Here is an 18,041-nt window from a genome sequence, read left to right as displayed (position 1 = left end):
CACCCTATATGCAGGTGGGTGGCTACTAGGAACGGTTTTTTCTGTAGTGGTGCCCTTGCTGTGGAACATCCTCTCCAAACATATTTGCTGCTTCGCTGTCCTTTAAACACCAGGTTTACAATACAGTCGCACCTTGGATCTGGAATGCCCCGAAACTTGGACGTTCTGGCTCTGAACAGCACAAACTTGTGAGTGTGACCATTCTTTGGAACCCGAATGTCTGCCGCAGGCTCCGTGGGTTCTGATTGGCTGCAGGCGCTTCCTGCAGCCAATCAGAAGCCGTGCATTGGTTTCCAAACGTTTTGGAAGTTGAACGGACTTCCAGAACAGATTCCATTTGACTTCTGAGGTACGACTGTAGTTTCATTCACCAAACCCCTCTGGTGGGTTTTAATTGCCGTTGGGTTTGGCTGGATATGGTGTACTGCTCCTTTTGGTGTTGCATATTTGTTGATCTGTGGTTGTTGTTTTTTACTTTGTTTCCCACCCCCCTTTCAATATTGCTAAGTAAACCGCCTTGGACATTAACCTAACGTTAAGGTAGGATATTGTTAAAATCATCATCATCATCATCTAGGATGTGTGTCTCTAAAAATCTACCCTCTCCCCCTTTGTCCTTCATAATAAGCATTTTGCTAGTCTGTGATAACTAATTTACTTTTATGTAAAGGGTTATAATAACTTCAGTAAGTAAAGGGTTACAATAACTTCAGTAAAATTTATCCTTGCCCCCCTACCTAGGATTTGCCCCCACCCCCACCCCTCAAAATACCCAAAACTGTCTTCATCATCTGCAGGAAATGAACTAATTCACACTTTTATAGAAAATGCAATCCTCTTAAAAAAAAACACATAACAACAACTATAATAGCTTCAGTAACTGTTCCGCCCCCTAAAAATAACTGTCTTCCATTATCTGCAGGAAAGTTGCCTATACGTATTAGGTCAAAGCTTTACTTTCTTATTCTGGAAATCTATTATTTCCTGGCAGCTCTAGAATCCTGAGGCCCACTAAACAGCTGCAAAGCACTGTGATAGAATGAGGACATTTGACAGCAGCAAGGTAAATGAGAAGGGTGTGCTTAAGAGCTTTCTCTTGCCTACTGCATGTCCTCTCCCTAGTTGGAGGTGTGTGGAGAAAAGCAGTTGGTGGGAAACAACAGGAGGAGGAAGGGTTAAGCACCCCCTCACACGATCACTTCTCCCTGCTAATTTCCTTTCACATCCGTTGATCTTTTTTTTTCTTGCTAAGATTGCTAATCATGCTGTTTCACCTTCATCGCAAGCTAGGATTTAATCACTGTTATTTTTAAACTAGCAGGTATTAACAACATACTAAACAAGCTCGCAACACGTTAGAAAATGAACTGCAGGGCGATGTGTACCTGTAAAACGAAAGCTGACGGATTCTGGAAGGCCTAGAGGAAATTAAACACAAAAAGAGAACGTAATTGTTTTCAGCGTGTGGCAAAATACAATGTCGCCTTACCTGACCTACAAAACCACTTCAGCTAGTGAGGCCGATGAGATTTGGTGGGACGAGGTCCAGAAACAGACTCCCTCCATTTTGAAATAATGAGCATATTAAGAATTTGAGCCAATAGCCCCTTGGATTTCAGCTCATCTTGTAAATAAACAGCTCGCTCCAAGTTGTTCTGCCTCCTTCCAGAAGCACTGAACATGTGAGGTCAGTGGGAGAAGGCTCATCAGTCCTACAGTAGGCACTAAAACTCCAGAAAAAATTGTGGGAACTCTTACTACCTGCAGCGTTTGAGCTTAAGCCTTAAATATGCCTGTAAAGCACACACGCACCTCTCAAAGAACTGTAGTTTACCCATCACAAAGTACATTTCCAAGCATTCTTAGCAAACAACTGTGCCCAGAATTCTTTAAAGAGAGAATGTGCTTAAAATGCATGGTGTGTACGCCTCTCTTAGATCTAGTTGAAGGATAGCTGACCTGTGGCCCTCCATTTGTTGCTGGATTACAACTCTCATCAGCCCTGACTATCAGCCACGAGGGGTGGGTCTGATGGGAGTTGGAGTCCAATATCTGAAGGTCCACAGGCTAGCAACTCTTGAGCTAGCTCCGTGCCCTTCAACCTTAGGTTGAAGGTTAAGCTGGCTGGGGAGGTCGGGAGTTGTAGCTTGACAACATCCGGGACCCTCAGGTCAAAGAACATTGATGCAGCGGAAATATTTTTAAGTATTTCATCTGAAGGCAAACCCAAGAGTGCTATTGTTAAGAGTGTATTTAGCGTGGGTGACCTATTCAAGGTCCTACATCTAGAAACAGTCAAGCGGTTTGTGTCTCTTAAACTGCCACATGGGCAAAGTAAAGCCCCTGTAGCTTCAATCTCAGGCATTTGCAGACAGAGAAGCAACAGCTGGACAAAAGAAATGGCTTCTATACCTGCTTATGGTGCTGCACTAGGTAAAAGTAAAAGGTAAAGTCAGTTAAGCCCAGTCAAAGGTGACTATGGGGTTGCGGCGCTCATCTCGCTTTCAGGCCGAGGGAACAGGCGTTTGTCCACAGACAGCTTTCCGGGTCATGGGGCCAGCAGGACTAAACCGCTACTGGCACACGGACGACTGTGACGAGTGTCAGAGCGCACAGATATGCTGTTTACCTTTCCGCCGCAGTGGTATCTATTTATCTACTTGCACTAGTATGCAGGGATTCGAACCACTGACCTTCTGATCAGCAAGACCAAGAGGCTCAGTGGTTTAGACCACAGCGCCACCCGCATCCCGCTGCACTAGACGATTTATATGCCTGTTGATAACATGTTTCTAAAAATGGGATCCAAATATTGCTGCTTTCTTCCAGAAAGTTCAGTTGGTTAGAGCTTGGTGATGAACGCCAAGGTTGCAGGTTCGATCCCCGCATGGGAGAGCTGTATATTCCTGCTTTGCAGGGGGGTGGACTAGGGGATTGGTCCTCAGGGTCCCTTCCAACTCTACAATTTTGTAGAGTGCAACCTAAGACACCCAGCACTAGCAGAGACTAAGGTTGCTTCCAGATAACCTGTTTATTGAGCATTTCCTCCGATTTGCTACATGAAGCTTAGAGGATGTTGCAGTGAGTGTAATCCCATACTTAATCGTGAATTTTCCCTTCACTTTCCTTATTGCAAAAAGTCTGATTGCGATGGTGAGACGGGACTGTTGCACAAGAGCAACTGACTGTGCCAGTATCCCACCCGACTCTCATGCGTAAATAGCAATAGTCCAGAAGCACCCTAAGGCTTCAATTCTACCTACTCAAATTTACGCTGTGGTCTAAACCACAGAGCCTAGGGCTTGCCGATCAGAAGGTTGGTGGTTCAAATCCCCATGACGGGGTGAGCTCCCGTTGTTCGGTCCCTGCTCCTGCCAGCTACCAGTTTGAAAGCACGTCAAAGTGCAAGTAGATAAATAGGTACCGCTCCGGCAGGAAGGTAAACAGTGTTTCTGTGTGCTGCTCTGATTTCGCCAGAAGCGGTTTAGTCAAGCTGGCCACATGACCCGGAAGCTGTCTGCGGACAAACGCCAGCTCCCTCGGCCAGTAAAGCGAGATGTGCGCCATAACCCCAGAGTCGTTCACGACTGGACTTAACTGTCAGGGGTCCCTTTACCTTTACCTAAGCCCCATTTAGTTCAACAGGAGTAGACACAATTAGGACTGCAACCTTATTCAATCAAAGCTGCAATCCCTATATTGAAAACAAGTCTAGATATAGATGTTATGGATATAACTCCAAGGCTTTTTTTTCTCCTCTTCCTACCAGTTCTTGCAGACTGAAAGCTCTGCTTGTGATTTTGTAACATTTTGGTTAGCCCTAAAAGGCATTGCTGCAGATTTACAAGGCAAAAATCTCTCTTTCTCTCGCTGTATGTACTATCAGGGCTCCCACGAGGGACCTCTTTGAAACTGAAACATTTTTGGCCATGGACTGCAAAGCTCTGAAACCATTCTGGGATTGGAATAGGCCTTCTAAATGAACATTCATTTATACTTGTCATTTGCCTCTTCCTTGGGACCGGTAAGAACAATTTAAAAGCACATTTTCAAGAAACGAGATATTTAAAAAACGGTAACAACATAATAAATCCACTCATGGCCAGCTTAAGTATGGGAACCAAATCCCAAACTTAAAAAATGCTGAAAAAATGCTCAGATGTGTGCTATTGTACGGTTTCAATTCTAGACGTGTGCTGTTGAACAGCTTCCATTCGTTGTCACTGGGGCTTGAGCAGAAGAACTTGCTAGTGAATGGTAAAGGCAAAGGTAAAGGGACCCCTGACCATTAGGTCCAGTCATGACCGACTCTGGCATTGCGGCGCTCATCTCGCTTTACTGGCCGAGGGGGCCAGCATCCAGCTTCCGGGTCATGTGGCCAGCATGACTAAGCCGCTTCTGGCGAACCAGAGCAGCGCACGGAAACTCCGTTTACCTTCCTGCTGGAGTGGTACCTATTTATCTACTTGCACTGGTGTGCTTTTGAACTGCTAGGTGGGCAGGAGCAGGGACAGAGCAACGGGAGCTCACCCTGTTGCGGGGATTTGAACTGCCGACCTTCCGATCAGCAAGTCCTAGGCTCTGTGGTTTAACCCACAGCGCCGTACCCCACCTAGAATCATAGAATCACAGAATTGTAGAGTTGGAATGGACCCCAAGGTCATCTAGTCCAACCCTCTGCAATGCAGAAGAAGAAGAGTAGTTTGGATTTGATATCCCGCCTTTCACTCCCTTTAAGGAGTCTCAAAACAGCTAACATTCTCCTTTCCCTTCCTCCCCCTCAACAAACACTCTGTGAGGTGAGTGGGGCTGAGAGACTTCAGAGAAGTGTGACTGGTCCAAGGTCACCCAGCAGCTGCATGTGGAGGAGCGGGGAAGCGAACCCGGTTCACCAGATTACGAGTCCACCGCTCTTAACCACTACACCACACTGGCTCTCAATGAAGGATTCTTTTTGCCCAATGTAGGGCTTGAACCCACAACGCTGAGACTACGAGCCTCATGCTCTACCGATTGACCAGTCATCTGATCACAGCCTCCCCCACTATGGTGAGATGTCTTGTATTCCCATCTGAAATATAGTGGTTACTTCTAAATTTGCATGTATATGCAAATTTTATGCAGATCCGTGCTTTCTCTTTTGACCACACCAAGCCTCATTTTTTTCCTATCCGTAAACCGGCATTTTCTCATTTCAGGCCCATTGGGAGAATTGGGTTGTTTGTTTGCTTTGTACTTTCAAAAATGGCAGCTGTTTGCATTGTAATATACCCCCGAGATCTATGTCTCGATGTCCTGCGCTACAAATTATTTGACAGTGTGCCAGGGAGTTTCATGAACTGATAATTTTATGTCCTGGTAAAATCCAATGATTTAGTAATATAATTGCTTTTAGATTTCATTGCCTTGGAACACGCAGTCCAACAAATGAGAGACTGTATATATCATCAGAACTGCCACATATCATTTGGAAAGGCATTATAACGAGCTGATCGCATTGCGGATGGGAAGGATGCTGTTCTAACAAAATGGAAGGAACGTTCGGGACAGGAGGTGCCCATGGTTAATATAATTCCCTTTGAAAATGGAATTTCTCATGCAGAGAACATCAGAACAAGCTCCTCCACCCAGTGTGGACTTCCAATCTCTCTCACAAAGGAAAATTCACAACATGTATCTACGTATTTTCCCTTATCAGAATTCTGTGAAAGGAGCAGCTATGGAAAGAGAGATTTGTGCAAATTTTGTGTAAGAGACTTTGAGGCTGAGCAGGTCTTTGAGCCTGCATAAACCCCATATTCAACCCATATTCTGGTTCTCTTAGGGAAGCCATCCCAAATCTGATGACTCCGGGATACTTTGGATTACAATTCCCATCAGCCCCAGACAGCACGGCAAGTGATGGGAGTTGTATTCCCAACGATCTTAAAGGCACCAGTTTAGAAATGACTGCCCTGGGGCCTAACCGAATGTTACAGGGGGAAAAATGGAATTACAGTAGTACCCCGCAGGACGAATGCCTCGCAAGACGGAAAACCCGCAAAACGAAAGGGTTTTCTGTTTTGGAGGCGCTTCGCAAGACGAATTTCCCTATGGGCTTGCATCGCAAGACGAAAGCCCATAGGGAAATGCTGGCCGTCGGGAGCAAAGACTTTCGCCCACAGCCGGCCTTCAGAAGAGGACCTCTTCTGAAGGCCGGCGGGGGGCAAAAGTCTTTGCTCCCCCCGCCTGCCTTCCCCCCCCCCAGCCTGCCCCGGACGATCTTAAAATGCTGGCGGGCGGGAGCGAAGCGTTCGCTGCCGACCCCCAGCATTTTAAAATCTCCAAGGGACAGCAGAGAAGTCTCTGTCCCGGGGAGATTTTAAAATGCTGGGGGTCGGGAGCGAAGCGCTGCCGACCCCCAGGATTTTAAAATCTCCCCCTGTCCCGGGAAGGTTTTAAAATGCTGGGGGTTGGGAGCGAAGTGCTGCCGACCCCCAGCATTTTAAAATCTCCCCGTGTCCCGGGAAGGTTTTAAAATGCTGGGGGTCGGGAGCGAAGCGCTGCCGACCCCCAGCATTTTAAAATCTCCCCGTGTCCCGGGGAGGTTTTAAAATGCTGGGGGTCGGGAGCGAAGCGCTGCCGAACCCCAGCATTTTAAAATCTCCCCGTGTCCCGGGAAGGTTTTAAAATGCTGGGGGTCGGCAGCGCTTCGCTCCCGACTCCCAGCATTTTAAAACGCTGTTCCGAAGGGGGGGAGGGGACACCTGCCCCAGCCGCCCCACTTCGGAAAGCTGTTCCGAAGTGGGGAGGGGGGGCGGGGACGCCTGCCCCAGCCGCCCCACTTCGGAAAGCTGTTCCGAAGTGGGGCGGGGGGCGGGGACGCCTGCCCCAGCCGCCCCACTTCGGAAAGCTGTTCCGAAGTGGGGCGGGGGGGCGGGGACGCCTGCCCCAGCCGCCCCACTTCGGAAAGCTGTTCCGAAGTGGGGCGGGGGGCGGGGACGCCTGCCCCAGCCGCCCCACTTCGGAAAGCTGTTCCGAAGTGGGGAGGGGGGCGGGGACGCCTGCCCCAGCCGCCCCACTTCGGAAAGCTGTTCCGAAGTGGGGAGGGGGGCGGGGACGCCTGCCCCAGCCGCCCCACTTCGGAAAGCTGTTCCGAAGTGGGGAGGGGGGGCGGGGACGCCTGCCCCAGCCGCCCCACTTCGGAAAGCTGTTCCGAAGTGGGGCGGGGGGCGGGGACGCCTGCCCCAGCCGCCCCACTTCGGAAAGCTGTTCCGAAGTGGGGAGGGGGGGCGGGGACGCCTGCCCCAGCCGCCCCACTTCGGAAAGCTGTTCCGAAGTGGGGAGGGGGGGCGGGGACGCCTGCCCCAGCCGCCCCACTTCGGAAAGCTGTTCCGAAGTGGGGAGGGGGGGCGGGGACGCCTGCCCCAGCCGCCCCACTTCGGAAAGCTGTTCCGACGTGGGGAGGGGGGGCGGGGACGCCTGCCCCAGCCGCCCCACTTCGGAAAGCTGTTCCGAAGTGGGGAGGGGGGGCGGGGACGCCTGCCCCAGCCGCCCCACTTCGGAAAGCTGTTCCGAAGTGGGGCAGGGACACCTTCTGTAGGCGGGCAGGGGGCGAAAGTCTTTGTCCCCCCTGCCTGCCTTCCCAGGGGCTTTTAAATCGCCCCGGACAGCGGAGAAGTCCTCCGCTGTCCAGGGCGATTTTAAAATGCCACCTGCCAGCATTTTAAGATCGCCCCGGACAGCGGAGAAGTCTTCCGCTGTCCCGGGGTTTTTTAAAATGCTGGGGGTGGGAAGAAAAGCCCCCCCCCCAGCCTTCAGAAGAGGTCCGGGGACAGACTGTCCCCAGACCTGGTCTGAAGGCGGTTTCCCTAGGAACGCATTAATTGATTTTCAATGCATTCCTATGGGAAACCGTGCATCGCAAGACGAAAAAACCGCAAGACGAAGAGACTTGCGGAACGAATTAATTTCGTCTTGCGAGGCACCACTGTACTGTAATCCCAATAAAAGCTGCTTCAGGAGAGTACGGTTTGGAAGGGGGCAGTTGCAGTTTGTACCTTTTCCTGCTCCAAATCATTCATCCCAAAGCTGCTTCCACCCAACCCAAGCACATCTGCAAAGGTAAACAGCCCGTTTAAACACATGGAAAGATTGATTTTGGAGAGGTAACAGGTAGGGAGAGGTCAGCTTCTCTGCTCCAATTTGCAATCTCAAATCTCTCAACCTCGCTTTTTTAAAAGCAGCCTGGGCTTTGACGTGTATCAGCTGTACAAGGAGGACTATGCCACTTTAGGCTGTAAGTGTGGACTACATGCTTAAATGCGCTGCAGTGCTGTCATATGGAAAGCTAGGATGCCAAAAACAAGGATTTGTCCTTTCTCACCTTAGCATCTATTGAAGGGGCATCTATTGAAGCCCTGGTCTATACTGCAAGCTATGGCACTGAATGATGACAACGGGAATGTGCAACGTGGAGATTCCCCCAAGCAGATATCTGCCTGCCCGTGCTACCCAATTCAACTAGCTTCTTACCAGCAAAGGAGAATTCCATCAGCTCTCTGATATGAGGGGCTGCAGTAGGTGGGCGGTACACGATTTTGCCATGGTTAATGTCAGCCTGTGTAAAGTACTTTACCGGGGACAGTGGCTTATCCCTGTGCTCCACAATGCCTGCAGAGAGAGGGAGAGTTTCGTTTTCAACACACAGCATATGTTACGTTTCTACAAACATATCTTGTTACCAGATACAGTGCTGATGTCTTTCCTGTATTTCATCCAACGACCACCCAATTAATTGTCAGTTTGTATGAGACATGAACCAGGAACTCTCTGGTCTGTACACTGCCACCTCTAGTGATGAATACAGACGTCAATGATATCAGTTCTTCTGAGTTTGTAAATATACGCCAGGAGCTTGTAATTGTAACTCAGCTACAAGGGGAATAGTACGTTCCATGAGTTCTTCTCCAGCTCAGATTTTAATTTCACACAGAGAAGAACCGCACTCTCTCCCATCTGCCCAGCCAGTCCTTAACATCCAATATCTCTTGGGAAAACTCCATTTCCCAGGTCTACTTGTGTTTGCGCAGCGGTGTGAAAACCCCCCTTTCTAATAAGACTGAAGAGAGCCTAATGGGCATCTCTGCAGTTCCTAAGAGAACAAAATATTTTCCTAACCTCAACCTTGACTTGAGAAGGGCTGACTCATCACAGGGGTGATGCCAGCCCTCCAGCTCAATATGCCACTATTTCACTATGCCAGCTCTCCAGCTCAATAAATCTAGTTCCGTAAACTCCACGGGAGACAGAATTCACATTAGGCCTTTTGTCACTCCTCATAGCACTTCTGCTGCTCTCTGCACACAACCCACCCCCTTTGCTTGACACTTCCATGCTGTTTATATAGCAGTCACTGCAGCCGGGGCAGGCTGCTCATCCCTGGCGCCTTGCCAGGAGTCATTTCCGAAATGCCAAGACTGTGCCCTGCAGAGTCTCCAGCCTTGCACAATTCTTCCGAAGCATCACGCCAGGTGCCAGAAGGGGGGCCTTGATTCAGATTGGCTCTGCTTAACCGTAACACATTTTACAGAAAAATAACTCTGCTTAATCTAAGCCAATCTGATTCGAGCCTAGGAATTTCACCATAAATAAAGGTACAGGGACCCCTGACCATTAGGTCTAGCCGGGCCGACTCTGGGGTTGCGGCGCTCATCTCGCTTTATAGGCCGAGGGAGCCGGCGTACAGCTTCCAGGTCATGTGGCCATCATGACTAAGCCGCTTCTGGAGAACCAGAGCAGCGCACAGACACGCCGTTTACCTTCCCGCCGGAGTGGTACCTATTTATCTACTTGCACTTTGACGTGCTTTCGAACTGCTAGGTTGGCAGGAGCAGGGACCAAGCAACGGGAGCTCACCCCATTGCAGGAATTCATACTGCAGACCTTCTGATCGGCAAGTCCTAGGCTCTGTGGTTTAACCCACAGCACCACCCGTGTCCCATAAATAGTGGGTTGCAAAAACAGAGAAAAAGAAGCAATAGTCTCATCTTTAGGCTTCACCTGAAGACAGCTCTTTGGTCTTCCCTGAGCTGGCTTAGCTATAAACATTATTCTAGGCAAGCCCTGATTCATTGCTTCTATCCCCCACAATCCATCCCCTCCTTGATGCTTTTTTTGCCAGTCTCCAGGTTTCAACTGTCAATAAAATAACACAACAGCTCCTTTACTAGGTTATCTTGCCTTGATTTGGTGGCAAAGGTACAGTCACATTGTACACGACTTTCTCAGTTGGGCTCTCCGAGTTGACAAAGGAGAGGTGAAGGGGTTCTATCGGGGTCACACGATCTTCCAGAGCCTGAAAGAAATTAAGAAGTGACAAGCTGAGACCAAGATGCTTAGGAGAGTTACCCCCCACAAAAAAACCCATGAGGGACAAATTAAGGGAGCAGCTGATATACGACAGAGATAGGGAGTTATATGTCAGTGTTGGGATTGAGTGACTTCAAAACAGAAACCTCATCTATCTGAAAGCATGATGAAGCTAGAATTCTGCCAAGCTTCACTTGACCTCCCTATGTAAGTTATTTAAAGCAGTTTCGACATGGCACTGAGCACCCTCTTTCCTGCAGGCAGCAGCCAATCTATTCAGAAAGAATTTAGGAAAGCATCACACAGACTGGATTATGATGCAGGAAACCATTTTATGAAGGATAGATTGAAAAGCACGGTCCCTCTGCGCGTGGGCACACACACACACACACACACTGCCAGAGAGCAGGGAGAATCCCATCAGTAAAGCATAATATGTCATTAAATCCTCAAATTCCATAGCAAGCAATTTGCCATAAAACCCCAGAAATGTTCTGAACAACCAATACCGCTATCATTATATTTTTTTGCTTTATAAAAGGATCAAAATCAAGTCACCATAGCATGGCACAAATAGTTATTCCCACACAGCTGAAAGCTGAGCTGGAGAAAATGCTTTTATCTTCAGCTCTTGAAGAGGAACTTCAGATGAGTGACTCGGTGTCAGGGACTGGACTGAGGAGGAATGGTGGGAGCCACACACACACCCTTTTCCTGAACCTTCCCAAGGGCAGGACAGCACTGATTTAGAACAGTGGTTTGCAGAGGGGCATAGTCCAGAGGGGAAAAGCTGGGAAATACTGGGTGAGGAACAGCCAGAAGAGGAAACACCAGGAGAGGGACAGCTGGCAGATTTGGTGTCCTTGGACAGCATTCCTGACCCTCCTTCGCCCAAGACTAGACGGGCTTTGAGAGTGATAGAAAGCTACTTTTGCCCTTCGGAGGAGGTGGAGTTGCGGGCTTCACGGCCCCAGTCCTGCGTGATTGGGGGGATTCTCGACCATGTCACCTCCTGGTCAGCTAATTGGCTGGCTCTGGGGGTGCGGCCTGCCTTATTTAAAGCAGGATGTGGCTGGGGATCTCCCTCTTTGCCGCTTACCAGCTGTTCCTGCTTTTCCCACCCTCCCGCCCTATAAGGTTTTCGTTCCTTGGTTGGTCACCGTTGAGGGGCCTGGTAGGAATTTTTCCACTTGGCAAATTGGCACCAGCCACTTGGTTTTTGCCTACCTCGTAGCAAATCATCACAACTTTCTGGGTATTGGAGGTTAGGCATTGGTATTCTTCTGTAGATGGAAGAGGGGAGGTAGCGCCATCACCTGCCCCGCATATTGAAGGGTAGTCCGATAAAGGATTCTGGGGGGCGTGGCCCTGTCCGAAGCCTGGGGAGGTGAGGGCCTAAGGCAAGCCCCCTATCAGTGACCCCGGGAGAGTTCCTAGTTGATGTGGATCAGCAGGACTCACCCAGTGGTGGTTAACCCTTTCCGGACTTCTAGCACACAGGCTGAAGTTGGATATAGTTAGTTAGGACCAATGCCTAAGCCAATACCGCTCATCACCTGTAACCAATAAAAGTTGTGGCCTTATTTAGCCCATTAACCTTAATAATTATGTCTTGTTTCCTTATTTCCACTGGGGGCGATGAGAGCACAGTGGCAACAAGCTCAGATTACCCGACGTAGGAATGACGTAGATTAATGGGGACGGAGGGGGTGAGCCTGTACTGTGAGCAACACCGTTTCTAGAAGAGATATGCATTCCTTCGTCTCTTGCTGTGATTATTAAAGAAACGAACTGGTAAGAACTTTCATTCTGCTAGATCTGCTTATTTACTGCCACCAATTCCCTGAAGCCTGACATTCGGGCATTCCTGGAGGTGCCAACCAGACCCCGTGGAGCTGTTTTTCATGGAACCTGGTGCACTATCAACACCGACTCTGCAGGTAGTGTTATTATACTAATCTTTGGCCCAAGCCCATCTCTCAGAGCCACTTTAGCTTTCAGCTGCTAGGCCCACCCATTTTGCATAATAAGGAGCAGGCAGAATGTCTCCTGGGAAATGAGCATTTCAGCACGTGCAACAGTAGCCTCTCGGTGTATAAGTCTGCTGGCCACAGACAGAGTGCTCCTTGGCCAAATGATTGTAGCTGAACTGTTTGAACATCAGCTTTGCATGGAGAAGGTCTCAGGCAGGTTCAATTCCTGGCATCTTCAGGTAGGGCTGGGAGAGTCTCCAGTCTGAAACCCTGTAGAGCCAGTCAGTGTAAGACCAGGGCTTCCCAAACAGAGGTTTTTGGACTACAGTTCCCATTATCCCTGACCACTAGTCCTGCTAGCTAGAGATGATGGGAGATGTAGTCCAACAACAGCTGGAGACCCAAGTTTGGGAAACCCTGGTGAAGACAATTATTGTTGTTTAGTGGTTTAGTCATGTCCGACTCTTCGTGACCCCATGGACCAGAGCACGCCAGGCACTCCTGTCTTCCACTGCCTCCCGCAGTTTGGTCAAACTCATGCTGGTAGCTTCGAGAACACTGTCCAACCAGTGCAGACAATAGTGAGCTACCGTATTTTTCGCTCTATAGGACGCATTTCCCCCCTCCAAATATGAAGGGGAAATGTGTGTGCATCCTATGGAGCAAATGCAGGCTTTCGCTGAAGCCTGGAGAGTGAGAGGGGTCTGTGCACACCGACCCCTCTCGCTCTCCAGCCTTCAGGAAGCTATCCGCAAGCCTTCAGAGTGCGGCGGGAGTTCCCGCCACCCTCCGAAGGCTTGTGGATAGCAGCCTGCATCCCGAAGCCCGGGGAGCGCTGCGCAGTGCCCCGGGCTTCGGGCAGATATCCGCAAGCCTTGGAAGTGCTGTTTTCCCCACCGCCAGCCCCACAAGCTGGGGGGACAGCGGGGAGGCAGAGCGCCGCCTTCCTGCTGTCCCCCGACCTGGTCTTTGGGGCTGGCAGTGGGGGAAAGCAGCGCTCCCCCCGCAAGCCCCGAAGGGTGGGTCGAAAGGAACCCAAAGCCTCCAGAGACCCAGCAGGAACTCCCGCTGGGCTCCGGAGGCTTCGGGTGAATGCACCTTGAACGCACAGAACGCACCTTGTTTTAGAGGGGGAGAACAATAAAAAATTTTTTTCCTGTTCTCCCCCTCCTATGGTCCGGTGCGTCCAACAGAGCGAAAAATACGGTAGATAGACCACTAGTCTGACTCAATATAAGGCAGTCTTTTTAGATGACTAATCCACATGGAGTCTGCAATGGGACAGGCAGGGGAAGAAACAATATTTTGCAGCCATTCACTTTAAGTAACCTGAAAATCAGTTTAGGATTGTGTGGAGTTAAGTTACACAACCAGGGATTTGTTTTCATATTTCCTGAACTAACAGTGCAGTCTTATGAATATATCTACTCAGAAGCCCCCTGGAGTTCAATGGTGACCAGATACCAGATTGCAGCTTTAGTTGCAGAATATTCTTTACCAATGGATAAAAAACAAACAAACCAGGAAATACAGAGGAGCGACTTCTTTTCACTGTTTATTGCCTTGGGTTGGACTTACAGTCATGTGGAAAGAGGAGCCCAGGGAGATCATGGGGGACTCTGGGGTGTGAGGCAGGATGGCAATGTTGAGCAAGTGCGTCTCCAGGTGAGCTTGAGGGGCGACAGCACTAGAGACCTGCAAATGTGGCAACACAGAAAGCAATGAAGATTTTTTTACACATCATAACAAACAGGTGCTGCAGCTGCCGTCTAAGGTTTATTGCGTAATCTGCGCATCTCCAAAAATTGCCTTTTTAAAAAAAAACCTCTGCCTAGTTTCCTATAGGCTAAACACTCATTCTGTGCAGGAAGAACATACAAATAAATCAATTCATAGTCTTTTCTCAACCAACACCACTGTTGTGTTGTGTTGTTGCACTCTTCAGAAGATTATTAGGGGTCCCTTGATGACATCAATTACAGTCATACCTCAGGTTAAATGTGCTTCAGGTTGAGTGTTTTCAGGTTACGCTCCACGGCGACCAGGAAGTAACGGAGCGTGTTACTTCCGGGTTTCGCCGCTCCCTCATGCACAGACGCTCAAAATGATGTCACGTGCATGTGCGGAAGCGGCGAATTGAGACCCGCGCACACGCAGACGTGGGTTGCGTTCGCTTCAGGATGCGAACTGGACTCCGGAACGGATCCCGTTCACATCCAGAGGTACCACTGTATGAACTTCCCTGCGAGTCAGCTTACCAATTTTCTTCTGCAAAGCACATCAAAAAGGGAGCATTGGGATGCTCCAGAACATACTCTCCATTCATGTAAGGCAACCATGAGGTCCCAAAGGCTAGGCCAGAGTGCCATTCATGAACTGAGAATGTACCTGAGAATGTGCCACAGAATGGCGGACATGCATTCTGGTGAGCAGGAATCCCATGGAAGACCAGAAGTTGATGTGCAAACTATGCTCTGAATTCAGAAAGATTGAGAACCACTGAGAAGTGATATAATAATAATAATAATAATAATAATAATAATAATAATAATAATATTGCAGCTCAGAATTTCCAACTGCATTCTCTTGAGCAAGAGAATGGGCTCAGAATGTTGCAGCATGGAATGTCTGTGGGGACATGGAGAATTTCCCTCTCGCGGATGGGAACAGAGAGCCCATGTATTCTACTCAGTTTTCTGGACTGCAGCCAAATGTTTTATCAACGGAACCATGGGAAACGGCAACATAAAAAAAAAAATCCAACAAGTAAATAATAAATCCATAAATTGACTTATGGGATCCGTTTTTATTAGAGGTCACTGGAAGCGCAGTTCCCTGAGCGCTAACAAAAAAATTATTCATCTGCATTTCCTCCGCAGCGCCAACCCCATTCATCAGGAAGCCGGCAGATGGATTATTGTTTTGCGGTAGGATAGAGCTAGATGTGGCTTCTCTCCCCTGGCACAATTTACCGTACAATTATGGCCCCAGCAGCAAGGTGCTACAGCAAGGAAAACAGCACCCCTCAGTCATGCAAAATGCATGCAAGTTAACAGCAACACAGCCATTAAATTAAAGATTAGCTTGTTCAACATCCGGCACTTCAACACTTCCTCATTATCACTTATGTTAATTACCTCAGAAATTACTTTAATTGCCTCCCGAGTGCTACCGTAACTGGTTCTATGCGGTGAGGCAAACGTACAAAACACGGCACACAAGCGTTCGAGTTAGCTTAGCCTTTCAGGAGAGTGTTAAACCTAATGAGAGGGGACTTGTTGAGAAAAACAACTTGGCATTTTTTTACAAAAAATAATTGTATCTTGGGAAAGAGGCCTGAGAGTAACACAGTTCTATGCCTGTAGGGCTGGGCGATATATCGATAGAACATCCAAAACCAGTTTGAAATCCATATCGTGATATTGGTTTCATAATTTTTGACCTGACGATATATTGCGAATATCATGATGTGCGTGTATTTGTGTGCTGTGTAAAAAGCACAATGTGGGGAAGACCGTGAAGCCAGCCAACGCCTCTGCGTAGCTCCATCCTTATTTCAAACATTGTGATATATCAGTATATTCAGGGGTAGGCAAACTAAGGCCCGGGGGCTGGATCCGGCCCAATTGCCTTCTCAATCTGGCCTGCGGACGGTCTGGGAATCAGTGTATTTTTACATGAGTAGAATGTGTCCTTTTATTTAAAATGCATCTCTGGGTTATTTGCGGGGCCTGCCTGGTGTTTTTACATGAGTAGAATGTGTGCTTTTATTTAAAATGCATCTCTGGGTTATTTGTGGGGCATAGGAATTCGTTCTTTCTTTTTTCAAAATATAGTCCGGCCCCCCACAAGGTCTGAGGGACAGTGGACTGGCCCACGGCTGAAAAAGGTTGCTGACCCCTGAGTATATGACAAGGTTCAGTTGGTGATGCACCACAATGCTGAAAACCAGATATCGCCCAGCCCTAGCAGGGACCTTTGCCAACAGCTATGAGGAATCTGACAAGTGCGACTGATGCCGTGGCTGGCAAGCGGTCAGGAAAGCAGTTCTGTGAGAGATTAAATAAGCAAGGAGTTTGGTGACGCATAACATGCCTGGAAGCGAAAGGAGTCACTCTCCGTCTCAGATCCAGAGTGCCTGTACCAGATCACGCCTTCGTTGATGTCTCGCTGTGTAAACGAGGTGGTTGGTGTGGCTCCTCTTCCGTCAGGCAGAGGCTGCCATACTGGCCCGGGGTCATCTGCCGGCATCGGGACCAGGAACACCACTTCACCTGAGGAAGGGGAGATAAAGAGGGACATGGCCTTTCTGTTAGATTTCTGTTATGCCACTGTGCAGTTTTTGGAGTCACAAGACTCTGTTTACATTCCAGACGGTTGGAAGTCTTACAGGAGACGGATGTTGATGTTACTGGTTTCCTGTTTCTTTGTTCCGGTTGTTCTCTGACTCTCACAGAGAGCAGATGCATATTCTTTTCTGTCCTGCGTAGTTAGAAATAAACGTAGGGATGTAGCACATATTTCCAGCTCCTTTTGCTGTCCGGGTACTCTGTGTAAAAAGGAACGTGCCTGAAGCCTCATTAAAGGCTTAGGTCGTTAATCACCGTCAGAGGAGGAAAGGCTGATGGATTCCGGCATTGGGACCAGGAACACCACTTCGCCTGAGGAAGGAGAGATGAAGAGGGAGATGGCCTTTCAAGCAGCAATTGTCAGGAATAACCAGGACGCCAACGCAGAACCCGCAGCTTTTTACTAAAGGTTGGAGGTATATGGTGGTACCAGCGTTGCAGTCTTTTGAGCACCAGGCAAGTGCATTATTTGCCATAGCGTTTTGTGTTGTTGCCGTTGTCAACAAAGAAGAAAAAAAGAACGCAGAACTATATTGATACAAAATCTTATACCACTTGTTCTTCTCCCGTTGAAAAGTTAGTTCCACTTATTTTAATGGATGAAAAGGAATTAAAAAGCACAACGTTATCATAGCTCAGTTGGTAGAGCATGAGATTCTTAATCTCAGGGTTGTGGGTTCGAGCTGGACTAAATGACCCTTGGGGTCCCTTCCAATTCTATGTGCACTCTATATATTCCCCTCATTCTAAAGGCTGGTGTATAATGCTCATCTTTCTATACATTTCTTTGTTTTCTAACAAGTCAGTTTAGTTAACCGCTCTGGCATTTTAAGGGGTTTTTGTTGCCTCTCTGTCTATTTTTAAGTTTTTTATACTATTTCCTATTGCCTCTCGGTCTGCAAACGGCTATGACTGCAATGGGTTTTTGTGTTTCATCTGAATAATTTTAATGTTCACTGCCCTGGAATCCATTGAATGGAAGGGGGGAGTTTAGAAATATTTCAAACAACCGAGAAAAGGAGAAAAGCGCCCGCAGGACATGTTCACGCCTTGCTGGATTTCAAGGCTTGCCTTGCAAGGAACGCCGGCTGAAGCATCCTACATTAATCCTTTGTAACATGCACATCTAACAAATATACTGATCTCTACAAAAACACCAGATGTTACTTCTGCTCTCTCTTCCAATGAAAGAGGACTTTTCGAAGGCAGTCCCAGGGAAGCGAGGCAATAGCTAAGCAAATCCAAGGGCAGCTTCAGACAATGCAGATGAGCAGTAGCAGCTGAATAGGCAATAATTGCAAGCCCCACACATTTGAATATGGGAGGTGGGGGGACAATCGGACACCAAAAGGGCGACCATCTTCAGGCC

General features: G+C 48.5%; 1 protein-coding gene across 2 annotated transcripts in view; it reads right to left on the bottom strand.

The window, feature by feature from the left end:
• The window catches only part of FRAS1 (Fraser extracellular matrix complex subunit 1), a 374,578-nt gene that overhangs the window by 89,929 nt on the left and 266,608 nt on the right, over positions 1–18,041 (bottom strand). For both annotated transcript variants that reach the window (XM_082236229.1, XM_082236230.1), the window contains exons 30-34: positions 16,419–16,597; positions 13,902–14,018; positions 10,222–10,336; positions 8,515–8,652; positions 1,386–1,418 (exon numbers count right to left, since the gene is read on the bottom strand). In XM_082236229.1, coding sequence (XP_082092355.1) covers positions 1,386–1,418; positions 8,515–8,652; positions 10,222–10,336; positions 13,902–14,018; positions 16,419–16,597 — 582 coding nt within the window. The remainder of the gene's footprint in view (positions 1–1,385; positions 1,419–8,514; positions 8,653–10,221; positions 10,337–13,901; positions 14,019–16,418; positions 16,598–18,041) is intronic.

This window comes from Podarcis vaucheri, assembly GCF_965113315.1.
Source record: "Podarcis vaucheri genome assembly, chromosome: 9".
NCBI classification, from domain to species: Eukaryota; Metazoa; Chordata; class Lepidosauria; order Squamata; family Lacertidae; genus Podarcis; species Podarcis vaucheri.
The sequence above is the reverse complement of the archived record's forward strand: the minus strand, read 5'-3'. Positions and strand labels throughout refer to the sequence as shown.